The sequence below is a fragment of the Anolis carolinensis genome, chromosome 2 (genome assembly GCF_035594765.1).
Source record: "Anolis carolinensis isolate JA03-04 chromosome 2, rAnoCar3.1.pri, whole genome shotgun sequence".
NCBI classification, from domain to species: Eukaryota; Metazoa; Chordata; class Lepidosauria; order Squamata; family Dactyloidae; genus Anolis; species Anolis carolinensis.
Genome location: NC_085842.1, coordinates 273,079,631 through 273,098,563, shown reverse-complemented (window position 1 = coordinate 273,098,563; position 18,933 = coordinate 273,079,631). Strand labels below are relative to the sequence as shown.

Sequence of the window (18,933 nt, the reverse complement as noted above, 5' to 3'; positions counted from 1 at the left end):
TTGCCAAGAAAATTTGGTTACGGAATCATTTTAGGGTTGCCATAAGTCAGAAATGACTCAAAGGCACATATCAACAACAGATAATAGCAAAAGGTAATGTCTATACACAAGCCATCTAAGTATGATTTGAATTCAAAATGAAATAGTGTCTTACTATTGTCAAATGGTATGGACAATTTTCAAAAGTTGAGATATATAAACAGCCTCTGCCATTAGATCCTGAAGAACATATCAGCCTTACAAATGTCAATAACAGATCCTGGAACTTCTGTGTACAATGCCCTCCTCTAGATATCATTATCCCTTTTGCAACAAAGCCGTACATGCAATTTCACTAAAAGCTGGAATAAAAATGCAATGGTTATGCAGATAATAAATATTTAAAACACAGATTGAAAGCCTATTAAAGCTGCATGTATGTGCTTCTGAGGCCATTAGATGGCTGAAATGATAAATGACATATTTGCTTGTTGTGTCAGGTTCTGAACACACTATCTGCTTTGAAAGTATCTCTATACATACATGAAATCTTAAAAGTTGTATGTGAATATGAAATTCTGGAATCCACCACATTATAAGCAAGACATATATGCATGGGCCTTACCTTTTTGTGTTTATAGTAGTAAAGGCAACCATCATGCTTTAGCACAAACCATCTCTTCCTCCAGCCCTTCAGGAAACCTGACTGCGTCCTTTTATGTAGATATCCCCGACATGTTGGACGAGGGGTATTGGGGCAACGACTGATATCAGAGCCAACCAACAAGGTCAAGATATCCGGACCTGAAAAATGTTGTGAGAATATCATATAATAAATGTCAAATTAAAGATAATTCTACAAAGCCAAGAAGATTAACATATAAGGTATAAAAATAAAATGGGGGAGGCATATGAAGTTTCTTCTCTTTGCTCTTGAGGAAATCTTAGAACCCAGAGTGAGTTGTTCGCCTAAGACAACTCTAGTAAAATTTCTGTTTCCTTCTGTTATGTCTTATTTTTGGGGTGTGGCTTATATGTAGTGCACCGGTGCGGATTGGTAAAGAAGGCAGCTGTCCCTTCCCTCTGCTGTGGTTGGCTTACCAGCTCAAATCAGCATGCCCTCCTCCCTGCCCAAGCAAGGGAAGGGCGCAAGACACTCCAAAGTTTCCCAAATGGAGGGAGCAGAAGTAGTGGCAAGCCCTGGTAAGGGGCAATGCTGCAAGGGACAAATGCAAGATACTTCATTTCGGCAGAAAAAATGGAAATCAAAGATACAGAATGGGGGACGCCTGGTTAGACAGCAGTGTGTGCGAAAAAGACCTTGGAGTCCTCGTGGACAACAAGTTAAACATGAGCCAACAATGTGATGCAGCAGCTAAAAAAACCAACGGGATTCTGGCCTGCATCGATAGGGGTATAGCGTCTAGATCCAGGGAAGTCATGCTCCCCCTCTACTCTGCCTTGGTCAGACCACACCTGGAATACTGCGTCCAATTCTGGGCACCACAGTTGAAGGGAGATGTTGACAAGCTGGAAAGCGTCCAGAGGAGGGCGACTAAAATGATTAAGGGTCTGGAGAACAAGCCCTATGAGGAGCGGCTTAAAGAGCTTGGCATGTTTAGCCTGCAGAAGAGAAGGCTGAGAGGAGACATGATAGCCATGTACAAATACGTGAAGGGAAGTCATAGGGAGGAGGGAGCAAGCTTGTTTTCTGCTGCCCTGCAGACTAGGACACGGAACAATGGCTTCAAACTACAGGAAAGGAGAATCCACCTGAACATCGGGAAGAACTTCCTCACTGTGAGGGCTGTTCGACAGTGGAACTCTCTCCCCAGGGCTGTGGTGGAGGCTCCTTCCTTGGAGGCTTTTAAGCAGAGGCTGGATGGCCATCTGTCAGGGGTGCTTTGAATGCGATTTCCTGCTTCTTGGCAGGGGGTTGGACTGGATGGCCCATGAGGTCTCTTCCAACTCTACTATTCTATGATTCTAAGAAGGCAAAGAGGGTGGGACCCACTTGGGCCCCCACCCTGCCCACAGAGTAGTTGCTGGTGCTCTTGCTGCTGGAAGAGGATGCCAGAGGACTACTCGCTGGAGCACCTCTCTCGCTGTCGCAGACTTGGCCGCCACAGTGTCCCCTCCCTCACAGAAGCAGCAGCCCCCTCCGGACAGAGGGAGGCACCTGTCCATCATACCATCTGACTGCTTGAGTACTGGCCATGAATATATAACAAAAGACAACCCCTGAAAATAAGTCATACAGTGTCTTCTTGAAGAAAAGTAAATATAAAACAGTGTCTTGTTTTTGGGGAAACATGATAATAAGCTCTAAAGGTGAAAAGATGATAGGTGGGTATTTTTCATTTTTAAATGACATAGGTATTAAACTTGGGAGAGGGGGTAACTTTCGAGCTGGGAATCTGATGAAGATACATGTGATGTCTGTAGAGGAGAGGGAGAGAGAGAGAGAGAGAGAGAGAGAGAGAGCGCTCTTTTGATTTTTGGAAGAGACAGAAAAAGAAAAATATGCAATCAGGTTTCAGAGTCATCATCACACACAGAACTTTAGTGTGCAAACTCACTTCTGCCTGGGCATTGACTATGAAGCCAAGGGAGCCCATACTGTTTTACTAAGTTATCTATTATCTTTCCCTATGTTCATAGGATCTTTTACACACCTGCCAAAAGCATTTTCCAGCAAATGTGTTGTATAGGATCAGTGCTACATGGCACCCTTCCTCTAATAAATAATTTACACATTGCAAGAAAGTGAGAGGTACAGAGTTTGTGTATTTATGCATGTATGTGTGTGAATGAGAGAAAGAGGGGGGAGGGGAAGAGGAATTGGAGGAAGCCTCTCTCAGGGGATATGGAATGGGGTAGCAGATCAACTTCTCTGTAGGAATACTTGCTTTTCCCCATCACTTACGTTAATGTGGGTAACTGAAGTTCTCCATATATTTTTAGCCCATAATTTCCACAAGATGTAACTAGCATAGCCAATAGTGGTGGAGTCCAAAAGCAAATTTGTCCACGGTGATTAATGTGTGAGACACAAACAAAATTTGAAAGCAGAATTTGTTAAGATTTACAAAAATGACATCTAAAATGTGAAAAATTTTCTTATTCATTGTTTATAAAAACTTATCAAGTTGACATCCATTTTTATATAAGAACAAATGAAGGAAGCTGGGGACAAAGGGCCAAAGATAAAAGAAGTGTAAGAAACTGGGACATTTGAAAAGTAGCTGAAAATGTAGGAGGACAGACAATTAATCCGGACTGTTGCTGCCAAATCCAGACAGTTAGAGGGTATAGAAAAGAGGAGAGTATTCTCAGATGATATCCAAAGACATTTCTTTTGAAAATTGGATAAGTTATTAATTCTGTATGTGCGAATATATATTTGTTAATATCTTTTTATTTATCAAACCTTCCAAAATTTGTGTCATATCATGGAGAAGTTCAGGACTTCAAGAAGTTATTTACATGCATTTTTATTGTGTCAGAAGCAACTTGAGAACATACTGCAAGTCACTTCTGATGTGAGAGAATTGGCTGTCTACAGAGATGTTTCCCAGGGGACACCTGGAAATATTACCATCTTGCTGGGAGGCTTCTCTCATGGCCCAGTAAGCTAGAGCTGCCGTCTGTCAGATGGGAGCTCACCCCATCTCACGGATTTGAACTGGCAACCTTCAGGTCAGCAACCCAACCTTCAGGTCAGCAGTCCAGCCGGCACAAGGGTTGAACCCATTGTGCCACCGCCGCTTCTACATGCATTTAAGAAAACACTTGGATTTTAAATCTGTCCCAGGGAAAAGTTTCCAAATTTCAATTTCTCCTTCCCCATCAAGTAATATGTTGGCTGGATCTATAAGATATTGGTCTTCTATACTCAGACATGCTAATATATTTATTGAGCCAGCTATGGATTTGTCTCTTGAGGAAACACCAGGCATAAATAGAAGATTGATGTCTTGAAGGCTATTGTTGGGACCCATCTGTCTTTGAGGCTTGTCTCCCCTAAAGCAATATTGCTAAATGTGCTCTTTCCCCCTGACATTTTAGCTGGCATACAGAGAAAATGAGGGTCTTTTATCTAACCCAATCATTTTTGTTGGTCCACAGTCACCTTATTGCCCCATCAGTCTCCACATATCCAAAGTACTTTGCCCTTATTGTCAAAGTCAGCTTCTCTAATGCAGTGAAGTTGCAATGTTCATAGGCAGGCTCACTTTCTAAAGCTAAAAAAGATTAAATTTGTGACACTTTCAGCTTCTCTAAAACCACAGAAATTCCATTTGGTTTCTCTGATCTCTCTTTAATTGCTTCTCTTTTCTTGAAATCACAAAAAAGTACTCACTAAAAAAAACTGATGAGCTCCCTGTAATGATTTACTTTGTTCAGCACACCAAAAAAACGTTTTCATGTATCTTCAGTTATATTCTTTCATTGATTGAACGAACACAACTTCATTCTGCATCATATGATGTCTCCCACAGTAGTGAGGATAGTATAATACTATTAAGAGATCAACACAAAGGTACAATGTGTATAAGCTTTTCAGATTTCTATGGCACATCACTACATCAAGCAAGATGTTGCAAAAATCAGGCAGGATTAGAAAGCTAGAGGAAGCCGAAAGTGTTTTTATGTAGTGGCCATGTTGTCTATACATGTGAGGAAAGATCTACAGAACTTCCAATAAAGCCTATCAAGTGGTATAAAACGGTTAGGTTTGATCCAGAGCTGTAGCTCCTAGGCTTGCTGGTTGGCGGAAAAGCAGAAAAATTGGTGTCTGTTTTGTAAAATACAACTTCCTAGTGCAAATTCAGATCTGTCTCCAGTATCCAAAACACATCCAGGAATGACTAGAGCTTAAAAGTAATTTGTTGTGGCAAGAGTGGTTACTTGTAACAAATTATTTTTAGGAGAAATGGATGTGAATAACTTACAGTAGCTTTCAAAACAAAGCAATATTTTTTCTTTTAACTGGTAATGCATTTTACATGTTATTCATTGTGGGGGGCAAGGGGAATGTTTCAGTCCTCTCACACAACATAATTTTAACACCATGATTCCACTTTAACTGCTATGGAATCCTGGTATTTGCACTTTAAGGAGAAATATTAAGAATTCTCAGGCAGAGGGCTCTTAGGTCTCACCAAACTATTAATCCTAGATATTTATAGGGTATAGACATGGTAGTTAAAGTGGAAACACACTGCTAGAATTGTACAGTGCCAAAGATCTCTAGCTATTTATTTTCTACAGGCACACCACTCATTTTTTAAACTCTAAAGAGTGTTCAGGTGCACAAAGTTATACAGGACTTCTTTGTTGCAGCAGCTTCATTGGCTGCTAGTCTTTTGATGGGCAGAAATTCAAAGTGCCAGTAATGGACTATAAAGTCCTATGCGGCTTGGCTCTAGACCAGGGGTTCTTAAAGTTTTTTGAAGTAAATGTTTCTTGTGGAGCCCCAGTAAATGTTTATATATTATATTACCTATATTATATTATACTTAATGTATATATGTATCAGGTATGGGCAAACATTTTGACACATTGTGTTTTAAAATTTGACAGATGGGCCGGGCCAGTGGCAGATGGATGGAGAGTGTAAGAACTAATTTAAAAAAATGAATAAATTCCTATGTACACTGCACGTATCTCATTTGTAGTGCAAAAAGAAAAGAAAAGAAAGACAGAAAGAAAACAGTACAATATTTAAAATGAAGAACAATTTTAATCATCATAAACTCAACAGTATTTCAATGGAAGACCCCAGGGGCCATCCAGTCCAACCCCCTTCTGCCATGCAGGAAAAGCACAATCAAAGCAAGGGGGTGAGAAGGAAATAGGGTTTTGGAAGCAAGGAAGGAGAGGAGGAAAGGATCCGGGCAGTAAAGGAGGTGAGGGGAAAAGGCTTTTGGTGGCAAGGAAGGTGGGGTGAAGAGCAGGAAAGAGGAGGGAAAAATTGGAGGAGGAGGAAACCATGGAGCCCCTCAGTATGTTTCATGGAGCCCCAAGGGCTCTGTGGAGCACACTTTGAGAACCGTTGCTCAAGACTATCTGAAGAACCCTATCTCCCTTTATGAACCCATTAGAGCTCTAAGATTGAACATAGATATCTTTCCTTCTATTCCACTACTTTCTCATTTGACTTGTTTGGTGGGAACAAGGGAAAGGACATTCTTGGCAGCTGCTCCCAGACTTTTGAACTAGGTAGGCCAAAAGGCCCTCTCCTTGCTCAGCAAGTTAAAACATTTTTATGATGCCAGACTTTTACAAATCGGGCTTTCAATGCTGTGTGGTGCTGTTTTAAGGTTAGTTTGTTGAATTCTAATGAATTTTAATATTTTAAATATTTAATGTTTTTAATTTTATCAATTGTTTATTATACACACACGGACTTACTGAAACTTTTCTATATTTTTATAGCATTTGGTTTTGAAAGAAAGGCAGGATATAAATAAATAATAACATTTATTATATTTGGTAAGAATGAAGCAACTTCAGGTTTGGAAATTTGTGGATTGGGATAGGATGTAAACATAAAAGGAGTAGCAATCAGAAATGAATATTATGAAATCTTAATCCAGGGTTCTAAGAAGGGTTTGAGTAGGGCTAAAAGGCCAAGTGCTCCTTCTATAATGAGGCTTAAACATTTCCTCTCATCATACTTATTATTCCATTTAAAGCAGAAAAGAAAACAAAGATTTTGTATTGACTCAAAAGAGGGTGGATATATTGAACATGGAGATTGAATCACAGGCAGTGTGCCTCCTTCAGATCTAACTTACATCTTACTGCATTTTGTTCTCAATGTCAACATCCATCTTTGGTTCTTATTTATTTTGGAAAGTTGTGCTAGAATTGGCTCAATTGCTGAACATTCCTCCCACCAACTTTTCCTTCTTCAGTGCTTTGACAAAGTGTGGGATGTTCTCATTGCCAAGAGAATTACACACTAAATTAATGCTGGCATGAGACCAACTACACCACACTTGCTTAGGACCCATTCATGTAATATGCCAGAACTTGAAAGTAATTGAATTGTCTACAAATATAATTCAATTCATTATATTGATCTTTTAACTGATTCCACTTTGATAGCGGTTTTATCCAATTTATATACCTGGTTTATGTAATATTACTATTGTTTTCATGTTGATGTAGTTTATTTTATGTATTATGCATTTTATGTATGACATCTTTATGTGATATTTTGTAAGTCTCCCCAAGTTCCTATGTGAGTTGGTGGTGAGGTATAAATAAAGTTTTATTATTAAATATTAAGGCTTTAAAATCACTAAGTTTACTTAGGTAGTTCCACTTTCACTATCAAAAGAGTCCATTGGGCAGTGGCTTATTCATCACTAGCAGACGTTAACTCTTTACTGGATTTTACACCCCTTAGTCTATACACATTCTTTTTCTAACAACAACAGCAGCAACAAAAACAATTTTATTTCTTATCTGTCTTTCCTCATGGCTCGAGGCAGATCACATAAGACCCTATATGACTTAAACACAGACTATCTGAAAGTCCTTACCTCCTCATATCAGCCAGCTGAAATGTTATGTTCTTTGGGGAGGGCTTTCTCTCTGTCCCACCATTTTCAGCCTAATCTGGTGAGGATACAGAAGACTGTTCCTAAGCTGTGGAACTTCCTCCCAACTGAGACCCAACTGGCTCCCTCTACAGCTCATTTCACTGACAGAGAAGTACCTTCTTCCCAAACTAGCCTTCATGCCTCAACTGTTTTGAGAATAGAGATGCTGTTTTTTTTTTAAAGGAAATGCTTGTTTAATCTTTTAAAAATTATATTTTAATTAGACATACTGCTTTGGCTATTCTATTTTAACTTACATTATAAACTGTTTGGGTCCCAATTTGTGGGAAAGCTGGAATATAACACATATATAGAAATAATAAAGAAATGAAGTTCCTTTCTGCTCTCTCTTATTTGTTCCTTTTTACTGTTTTCCTCTCTTTCAACCTGTCCAGCGTTAACCAGGAATCTAGGTTTTTCATCTTCACCCTCCGTACTAGTCAACATGAATTTTCACTCATACATTCGTTTAATGATCCATAAAAGTTTTTAGCCGTACAGATAAAATCAGGGCTATAAACAGTTTGAAAAATGAATCATTCAAGCCCATTGCGATACTGATCTCTAAGGTAAATTAATAACTCCATCTCCAAAATAGTACATATATTTTATAAGTTTTTATAAACTAAAATATATTTTAACAAAATAATTTAATCTTGAGAGGAAAATCCCAAGGTCACCTTAGGATGGCTTGGCTTCATGTTTTTGGATGCACATTCCATTTCAGACTGGTTTCAGACCTAGCTATGGAATAGAGACAGCTTTGGTCACCTTGGTGGGTGAGAGCTGGACAGGGGGAGTGTTTCCCTGTTGGTTCTCCTGTATCTTTCAGTGGCTTTTGATACCATTGACCATGGTATCCTCTTGGGTTGTCTTGCTGGGATGGAACCAGGAGGCACTGTTTTACAGTGGCTCTGGTCCTTCCTGGAGGGCTGTACACAGAATGTTGTGCTAGGGGACTCCTGTACAAACCTCTGGCCTGTGGGGTTCCTCAGGATTCCATTTTGTTTTTTATGCTGTTTAACATATACATGAAACAGCTGGGAGAGATCATTCAGAGTTTTGGAGTATGGTGCCACCTATATGCAGATGACACCCAATTCTAGTACTCCTTTCCACTTAATTTCAAGGAAGCTGTCCTGGCCCTAAACCAGTGTCTGTCATCTGTAATGGACTGGATGAGGGCAAACAAATTGAAACTTAGTCCAGACAAGACAGTGGTACTCCTGGTCAGTTGGAAGGCAGACCAGGGAATAGGGATCCAGCTTGTGCTGAATGGGGTCACACTCTCGCAGGTCTGCAGTTTGGGGCTTCCAGGACTCAGTTCTGAACCTGGATGCCCAGGTTTCTGCAATGGCCTTTGCACAATTAAAACTTGTACGACAACTGTACCTGTTCATTGAGAAGCCTTATCTGGCCATGGTGATACATGCCTTAGTTACATCCCATCTGGATTACTGTAACACATTCTACCTGGGGCTGCTTTTGAAGAGTGCTCGGAAACTTCAGCTGGTCCAAAGAGCGGCAGCCAGGTTGCTAACTGGGCTGGCTACAGGAAGTGGACAACCATCCAGTTGAAGCAACTCCACTGGCTGCCAGTCTGCTATGGAGCACAATTCAAAGTACTAGTTATGACCTTTAAAGCCCTAGGCGTTCAGGTCAGGTTCAGGCCCATGCTATTTGAACCTGCCTCAGCCCTGAGATTTCAGGAGAGGCCCTTCTCTCAGTCCCACCTCCATCTCAAGCTTGGTTGGTGGAATAAGTGAGTGCGTCTTCTCACTTATTCCACCAACCAAGCTTGAGATGCCCCTTGACTCTGGAACTCCCTGCCCAGGGAAGTCAGAATGACCCCTCCTTGCTGTCCTTCGGGTGGCAGGCTAAATCTTTTTTATTCAGGCAGGCTTTTAAAGATGAAGGTGTTTTAGATCAAGTCGGGGTGCTGTGGTTTTGACTTTGAATATGTTTTGATGGATTTTAACTGATTTTTAAAAGTGCTGTTTGTGTTTAATTCTGTTTTAATTTTTGTAATTTGTATATTATAAATTCTGTGCTAATGCTTTTATGTCAAGCTGCTTTGAGTCCCTTTTGGGGAGATAAAGCGGGGTATATATAAATATAATAATAATAATAATAATAATAATAATAATAATAATAATAATAATTCCTCCCCCATTCTTTTATTTTTACAGTCCAGTTCATCTGTTAAAATGAACTGAACTGTAAAAATAAGCATGTGGAGGAATTATTATTATTATTATTATTATTATTATTATACAGTAGAGTCTCACTTATCCAACACTCGCTTATCCAACATTCTGGATTATCCAACACATTTTTGTAGTCAATGTTTTCAATATATCATGATATTTTGGTGCTAAATTCGTAAATACAGTAATTACAACATAACATTACTGCGTATTGAACTACCTTTTCTGTCAAATTTGTTGTATAGCATGATGTTTTGGTGCTTAATTTGTAAAATCATAATCTAATTTGATTTTTAACAGGCTTTTCCTTAATCCCTCATTATCCATCATATTCGCTTATCCAATGTTCTGCTGGCCCGTTTATGTTGGATAAGTGAGACTCTACTGTATATACACCCCCCTTTATCTCCCCCCTTTATTTACAATTGAGTTCATGTGGAGCCTCCAGTGGCGCAGTGGGTTAAACCCTTTTTCTGGCAGAACTGATGACCTGAAGGTTGGGTTGCTGACCTGAAGGTTGCCAGTTTGAATCCAACCCTGGGAGAGCGCAGATGAGCTCCCTCTATCAGCTCCAGCTCCATGTGGGGACATGAGAGAAGCCTCCCACAAGGATGGTAAAAACATAAAAACATCCAGGCATCCCCTGGGCAACGTCCTTGCAGACAGCCAATTCTCTCACACCAGATGTGACTTGCAGTTTCTCAAGTCGCACCTGATACAAAAAAGTTGAGTTCATAATTTGCATTATTTGCACTGCTTGTGCTGTGTACAGTTGTATGCAAAGGTTCCCATTATTTCATTTTTCCACATTTATATCTTTATACTTATTTGTTTATTTTGAACATAATGGAAAAATGTTTGAGCTTTGCAAGGAAATCATCAAAACCTCAAATACTATTGATTATATGGATATGACTACCTTTTCTTGCCAGAGTTGCAGCTTCCGAGTGTGGCATACTGGTGACATCTGTGCCGTTGACAGCCATCACAATATCTCCAATCAGGAGACCAGCTTCTTCTGCTGCACTGTCTACAATGAAATGAGATTGCCTTTATATAAGGACATTTTTCAAATACCAGCCCAACATCATTCACATTATAAATATGTAAATATAACCAACAGAGGTTAGAGACAGAGTTTTCTATCTAGGCTTTGTGGGAATGATGTTCTCATCCCTTTTAATATTTAACAAACCTCACTTGCTTAACATTCAAGCAGTGTCATGCAAGTTGCTCTTTATTTTTCTCCAAGTGTCCTGCTTCTAGATAGACCTGCAGGACAGCTGTTTTGTGAAGATACAAGTAATAGAATGGTATCAGAGATCTATATGTATCAGCTAGCGGTGGAAAAGGGAGAATGTGCAATGTTTAATCATCAATGCACACAAGGAAATCCCCACTCTTTTCTCCAATCTGGGATTGAATATAGTTAATAACTCTTTTCCAAGCTGGGCAAAGTTGATATTAATGGAGGACTGTGATGACTCAGATGCTTTCTAGGCCAGATCTGGATACTAGGCCCATGGGCTAAAGGTCTCCCTGTTAGGGTAGGGTGGGATAGCTAGCTACCATCTTAGGAAAGAGATCTGGAGTGTCAGAAAACCATATCAAAACTATCAATTGTATTGCACATTTGCTTCCAAGAAATCAAGGATTTTGTTGAGTTGTCGTTGTTGCTAATCATCACCACCACCGCCATCATCATCACCATAACCACCACCATCATCACCATTACCGTCATCATCATCATCATCTCTTGCCTTTCTCCTGCCCTGAGGTCTCTTCGTGACTTTGAAAATTTTAACTACATACAGTTAGAAAGGCATATCATGCAAAAGGTAAAATATAATTATAAAATGATTAGCATTAAAAGCATTTCGGACATGTTTTTCTCTCAAGCATTTCCTTGGTATTTGCCAGTTATTAATTTTGTTCCCAATTTACCTAATTTAATTCAGGTATATATGCATCCGTTTTGATAACCTTTGTTTTAGTTTATGTTATGGTTGAGCCTTCGGGCTCCGGTAAAAGAAGAAGGGGTCATTAGACTCCTCGAGAGTCAGACTCTTTCGAGGAGCGTGAAAGAAAATGGCTCCGGGATTTGTTTACAGACCCGACAGATGAGGACTCATTTGAGGGTTTTTCTGAGGGTTTGGAGGAAGAGATGGCCAGCTCGGAGGAGGACGACATGGAATGGACTCGTGTGAGGGAGGATTTGGGTGTTGGGGAAACAGGCAATGAAAGCATGGGAGGTGATTGGCGGGTTGCAGGATCAGACCCATGGACTGGCTGGAGGGATGGAGCGGGATCCACAGCTGGGGATGCTGTGGGGCGCAGTCAAAGGTGCTTAAGCTCTGATGAGGATGATGATGTTGGGGCACCTGGAATTGGGATGGCAGCTGACAGCGATGATGAGTTTGAACTGGGATAAATTGGAGTTTGGGACCAATGTCTAATTGCGTTGGGCAAGGTAATCTGGACGGACGCTTGGGCTTTTGTTGGGGAACTTCCTGACGACGGGTGTGATTCGTTACTGGATACCTTGGACCTTCGTCGTCTTTTTGACGGGCAATATCTACTCGCACTGGATTGACGCTGGACTGACTGACTTCGATTCCGGATTATTCCTTCTGCTGGCTATCGGTGAGACCTTTGGATTTCTAGATGACTACGCTTGGCTATTGACCTCTGGACCGGATTGGGACCCTGCTGACTGCCGTTACCCTGACTGCTGTGCCTGGACCTGGATATCGTTGGCCGCTGAACCTTAAACTGAATCCTGACTACGACCACGCTTTTCATTCGCTGCAGGAAGGAATAAACAAGCCTGGTTTATTCTCCTGCTGTTTCTGAGTAGCAGAGAGGAATCTGCTACCAGTCTGTTGTTTACATTCTGACTCCTGTTGATCCTCTTTTGTTTGCATTGTTTGCCAGGCTGAAGTAAGCACTTTTGATTTAATCCGGATTATACTTCTGTTTAACCCAGTTTATCCCTTTGAACCGTTTAAGCTCAAACCGAGCTGTTTTTTGTTACTTATCACACTGAAGTCAAGTGTTTGCCCTGTTCTTGGTTTCCTACGTGCGTTTTTAGTTCTGTAACCTCAATAAACTGAGTTTTGTTTTACTCGCTCACGTTCTGTCTGTGACAGATTGCCCAACGCCATAAAATTCAGTGAGGTACCAACGTCAAGAAGACGATGGAGGAACTCAAGGCTCGTTTTGATCAGCTGCAGGCTGCATTTTATGCTGCACAAGCAGCACAGCCAGCTAAGGGACATGTAATGACTCCTGAACGTTTTGATGGATCCCGGGACAAATTGCCTACTTTTTTGGCTCAAGTTGAACTTTATTTTTCTCAGATTAGCCCACAAGCTTTTCCTACGGACACCAGCAAGGTGGCATTTATTTTGAGTTTACTGACCGGTTCAGCGGGACAGTGGGCAACTAATTTGATTTTGGGTAATGACCCAGTCAAGGATAATTTGGTTAACTTCAAGAAATTATTGTCGGACACTTTTGGGGATCCCCTCCGTATGGAGAATGCTAGCTGAGCTCTTTACCGGTTAAAACAGGGAAAAGGGTCTGTTTTGGACTATTTGAATAAGTTTAATTCTCTTCGCCATCAATTGGACTGGGGGAGAACGCATTTATGCTTTTGTTTATAGCTGGTTTAAGTGACCATCTTCAAGATGAACTGGCGCGGTTAGAGACAGCAGAAAACTGGGACGCTTTGGTGGCTAAGGTTTTGCGTTTGGACGCCCGGTTTGAATCTCGTAAACAATCTCGGGCTATGTATGCGCCATCTGTATCTGTATCTAGGGCACCTGTGGCTAAGGGGGAGGAGCCTATGGAACTCGGGGTGTTTAGAAAGTTGTCAATGGCAGAAAAAGATCGTAGAAGGCAATTAGGATTATGTTTGTATTGTGGGACTGCTGGGCACTTTGCTAGGAACTGTAACATCAAGCCTTCTCAGTTTTCGGGAAAAGGCCAGCCCTAGTGCGATGTGAGTCCAACGCACTAGGGCTTACAAGGCAGTCACTAGAGGGAAAGAAACATGTTTTTGTACCCATTTCTCTATCTGTTGGGGGAAAGGAACTTGCTTCAACTCTGGCACTGCTGGACTCAGGGGCTACGGTCTCGTACGTGGATGTTGGGTTTGCAAGAAAACATAGGCTCCCTACAATACATAAAGCATGTGATATATGGGTGGAAGGGGCAGATGGGAGACTACTGGAATCTGGGGTGGTTAATCGAGAAACCTCTGGAATAACATGGGAGGTGCAAGGGGTAACTGGAGAATTTGTATGGGACATCACACGGTTACCAAGATACAATGTAATTCTGGGAATGGATTGGTTAACTTTGGTGAACCCTCAGGTGGATTGGGTGAAGCGTACTATAGCTTTTAAAAGGCAGGGATGTTTTGCTTTAAATTCTTCCCAGATTGATATGGAGGGTGTGCCTACTGAATACAGGGAATTCCAAGATGTTTTCTGTAAGAGGAAAGCAGATAAGTTACCGCCTCATAGACCATACGATTGTGCGATTAGACTGGTGGAAGGCGCTAAGTTACCAGCAGGAAGGTTGTACGCTCTAACGGTACCTGAAAGACAAGCCTTGAGAGAATTCCTTGATGAGAATCTAGCCAAAGGGTTTATTCGTCCATCTAGCTCTCCAACTGCTGCACCTGTGTTTTTTGTGGCTAAAAAGACAGGGGAGCTTAGGCTAGTATGTGACTATCGGGTTCTTAATAAGCATACCATTCGTGATAGGTATCCGCTACCTTTGATTTCGGAGCTTCTCTCAAGGGTTCAAGGGGCTAAGATCTTTTCTAAACTTGACCTACGGGGGGCGTATAATTTGATTAGGATACGGGAAGGTGACGAATGGAAGACGGCATTCAATACATGCTACGGATGTCACGAATTTCGTGTGATGCCCTTCGGGTTATGTAATGCGCCCGCCGTCTTCCAAAGGTTCATAAATGACGTGTTTAGAGATTTGATTAATCAGTTTGTGGTTGTTTATTTGGACGATATATTGGTTTTCTCAAAAGATAAGAAGGAACATCAGCAACATGTGAGGCAGGTGTTGCAACGTTTACGGGATAATGGGCTTTTTGCTAAGGCCTCCAAATGTGTGTTTAACGTGTCAGAGGTGGAATTCTTGGGACATGTAGTTTCAGGAAAAGAACTAAAAATGGACCCGCACAAGGTTGACGCTGTCAACTCCTGGCAGGAACTCAAGTCTAAAAAAGATGTACAGCGTTTTTTGGGGTTTGCTAATTACTATCGAGAGTTTATTCCAAACTTTGCTAAACTTACTGTACCTTTAACACAGCTATTACGTAAGAAGCAACCGTTTGTGTGGGGAAGGGAGGCTCGAGATGCGTTTGAACAGTTGAAATCTAGTTTCCAAGATGATAACATACTAATACATCCAGACATTGATAAACCATTCATAGTAGAAGCAGATGCTTCTAGCTATGCGTTGGGGGCTGTGTTATCTCAAAGGGATTCATCAGGGACCTTGCGTCCCTGTGGATTCTATTCCAGACAACTAACACCTTTTGAACAAAATTACACCATCTGGGAAAAGGAATTGTTGGCTATAAAGGTGGCTTTTGAGGTGTGGCGGCACTGGTTAGAAGGCGCACGTCATCAAATCGTGGTCAGATCTGACCACAAGAACTTAGAACATTTACAGACTGCCAAGAAATTGAATCAACGCCAGATTCGATGGGCCTTGTTTTTCTCTAGGTTCAACTTTAAGGTTCAGTTTGTGGAGGGGAAGGTTAATTTAAGGGCGGATGCTTTGTCTCATAAACCAGAGTTTAAAACTTGCGAGCAAACAGTGCGTCAGACAATATTACCAACTGCTTCTTTATGTGTGGTAGAAAATGAGTCTGGGCTACACACTCAGATTCTAGAGGCTCAAAAGAATGATAACTGGACTCAAGAACAACTCATCTTGCTTTCGGTAGGGACTCGTACTGTGCTACCTCATTTACAGGAACAGGAGGGGGTATTGGTGCGTAATGGGCAAGTTTATGTACCGGCGGGTTCACTCAGGTTGGAAGTAATTAGGGCACATCATGATGAGCCGATGGCTGGGCATTTTGGTAGGTTTAAGACTGTACAACTTATTACCAGAAATTATTGGTGGCCTAAAATGCGACAGGACATTCTTCGTTACTGTGATAGTTGTGCAGTATGTCAACAGAGCAAGACGCCTGTCGGGCGCCCTAGGGGATTATTGTCTTCACTGCCTGTTCCTGAAAGACCCTGGCAAATTATTTCTATGGATTTCATTTCTGATTTACCTAGGTCTGGGGGTTACACGTGTATCTGGGTGGTGGTAGATTTGTTTTCTAAAATGGCTCATTTTATACCTTGTTCAACGATTCCGGCGGCTCCTACATTGGCTTTACTTTTTACTAAGCATGTTTTCCGTTTGCATGGGGCTCCTGAGATTATTGTGTCTGACAGGGCTCCTCAGTTCGTATCTCGTTTTTGGAAGCATTTCCATGAGTGTTTGGAAACCAAGTTGAATGTGTCCTCTGCTTTCCATCCGCAAACGGATGGACAATCTGAGAGAGTTAATGGACTGTTGGAGCAGTATTTGCGCTGCTTTTGCCTGGAACAACCTGGTGATTGGGTGAAGTGGTTGTCGGTAGCCGAGTTTGCTTATAATAACGCTACGCATACGTCCAGTCGACACACACCATTTGAGTTGACTTATGGTTTCCATCCGCGGGGGGGAGTGGCATCGTCAACCAATGTGGTTTCTTCTGATCCTGTATATCGCTCATCTGAAATGGCTGCCTTACATGATATCGTTCGTAAGTTGTTGTTAGAAGCCAAGGCAGCTCAGAAAACTCAAGCAGCTCGACATAGGCAAGCAGGGGAGGAGTTAGAAGAGGGGGATCTGGTTTGGTTATCCTCTAAGTATATAAAACATTCTGGGGGAAAGTTTGGACCACGGTATTTAGGGCCATTCCCTATTGTTAAGAAGATCTCTTCTGTGGCGTTTAGATTACGTTTGCCGTCCTCTCTTAAGGTCCATCCTGTATTCCATCGCTCTTTATTAAAGTTGGACACTTCTGGGCAACGGGATACTGTAGCCACGGAGGTCTCTGCTGTGTCTCCACCTTTGGAGGGTGAGGCCTTTGTGAGGGGGGATAGTGTTATGGTTGAGCCTTCGGGCTCCGGTAAAAGAAGAAGGGGTCATAAGACTCCTCAAGAGTCAGACTCTTTCGAGGAGCGTGAAAGAAAACGGCTCCGGGATTTGTTTACAGACCCGACAGATGAGGACTCATTTGAGGGTTTTTCTGAGGGTTTGGAGGAAGAGATGGCCAGCTCGGAGGAGGACGACATGGAATGGACTCGTGTGAGGGAGGATTTGGGTGTTGGGGAAACAGGCAATGAAAGCATGGGAGGTGATTGGCGGGTTGCAGGATCAGACCCATGGACTGGCTGGAGGGATGGAGCGGGATACACAGCTGGGGATGCTGTGGGGCGTAGTCAAAGGTGCTTAAGCTCTGATGAGGATGATGATGTTGGGGCACCTGGAATTGGGATGGCAGCTGACAGTGATGATGAGTTTGAACTGGGATAAATTGGGGTTTGGGACCAATGTCTAATTGCGTTGGGCAAGGTAATCTGGACGGACGCTTGGGCTTTTGTTGGGGAACTTCCTGACGACGGGTGTGATTCGTTACTGGATACCTTGGACCTCCGTCGTCTTTTTGACGGGCAATATCTACTCGCACTGGATTGACGCTGGACTGACTGACTTCGATTCCGGATTATTCCTTCTGCTGGCTATCGGTGAGACCTTTGGATTTCTAGACGACTACGCTTGGCTATTGACCTCTGGACCGGATTGGGACCCTGCTGACTGCCGTTACCCTGACTGCTGTGCCTGGACCTGGATATCGCTGAACCTTAAACTGAATCCTGACTACGACCACGCTTTTCGTTCGCTGCAGGAAGGAATAAACAAGCCTGGTTTATTCTCCTGCTGTTTCTGAGTAGCAGAGAGGAATCTGCTACCAGTCTGTTGTTTACATTCTGACTCCTGTTGATCCTCTTTTGTTTGCATTGTTTGCCAGGCTGAAGTAAGCACTTTTGATTTAATCCGGATTATACTTCTGTTTAACCCAGTTTATCCCTTTGAACCGTTTAAGCTCAAACTGAGCTGTTTTTTGTTACTTATCACACTGAAGTCAAGTGTTTGCCCTGTTCTTGGTTTCCTACGTGCGTTTTTAGTTCTGTAACCTCAATAAACTGAGTTTTGTTTTACTCGCTGGCGTTCTGTCTGTGACAGTTTATGTTCTTACTCATTGATAGCTGAAAAATGAAAAGGCATATGTAAATATAGAAAAGGAATAAAATCAGTGTAAATAGATAAAGTTTACACTGTTATGGAGAGATGAAAGATAAAGGCAAAGTGATGGTGAGGGATCGCATAAAAAGACTACAAAATTACATTTTGGGGATTAGAATAGCAAACTAGACCCTTCCTCCCTTTTCTATAAGGATGATGCATTAAATAGATGCCCTCCCAATTCATAGAATCAATACAAGGCAGCCTCTAAGCATTGATTGCTTTTCTTTAACCATTTTACCATCTTCATTATGTAGAGAATAATAGAGGCTTTGAATATAAAAAGAAAAGCTGTTGCTGGTGAGATATAAAAGCATTCCTGATCCACACATGCTAAAGTATCTATCTTTGAATTATTGATCGGCAGCTTAAAATGGCATGTGCTTTTCATGGAAAGCCTTATATAAAGTCAGGCTAGGAATAGAAGCAAACTTACATAAGCACGTTCAGTGTGTATATGCATTGTTTCACAGTCATTTGAATCCTACCTGTGTGTTCCAGAATCACACTTTCTTATTTTTGAGCATATAATTGTTGTTGTTTTTAACTTATAATGATCTATCATGGGGTTTTCTTGATAAGATTTGTTCAGAGGGAGTTTGCCTTTGCTTTCCTCTGAAGTTGAGAGAGTGTGTGCCTTGCCCAAGATGATGGAGTGGAGGATATAATTAAACCATTGTAATGTAATATGCAAATGAAGCAGTTATAATGTAAGATGCATTTTAAGGTTGGTTTTTTATTGG

General features: G+C 41.6%; 1 protein-coding gene across 2 annotated transcripts in view; it reads right to left on the bottom strand.

Moving 5' to 3' along the window:
- Positions 1-18,933, bottom strand: part of pdzph1 (uncharacterized) — a 60,454-nt gene that overhangs the window by 18,354 nt on the left and 23,167 nt on the right. For both annotated transcript variants that reach the window (XM_062972216.1, XM_016994842.2), the window contains 2 exons: positions 10,722-10,832; positions 605-783 (listed from right to left, as the gene is read on the bottom strand). In XM_062972216.1, coding sequence (XP_062828286.1) covers positions 605-783; positions 10,722-10,832 — 290 coding nt within the window. The remainder of the gene's footprint in view (positions 1-604; positions 784-10,721; positions 10,833-18,933) is intronic.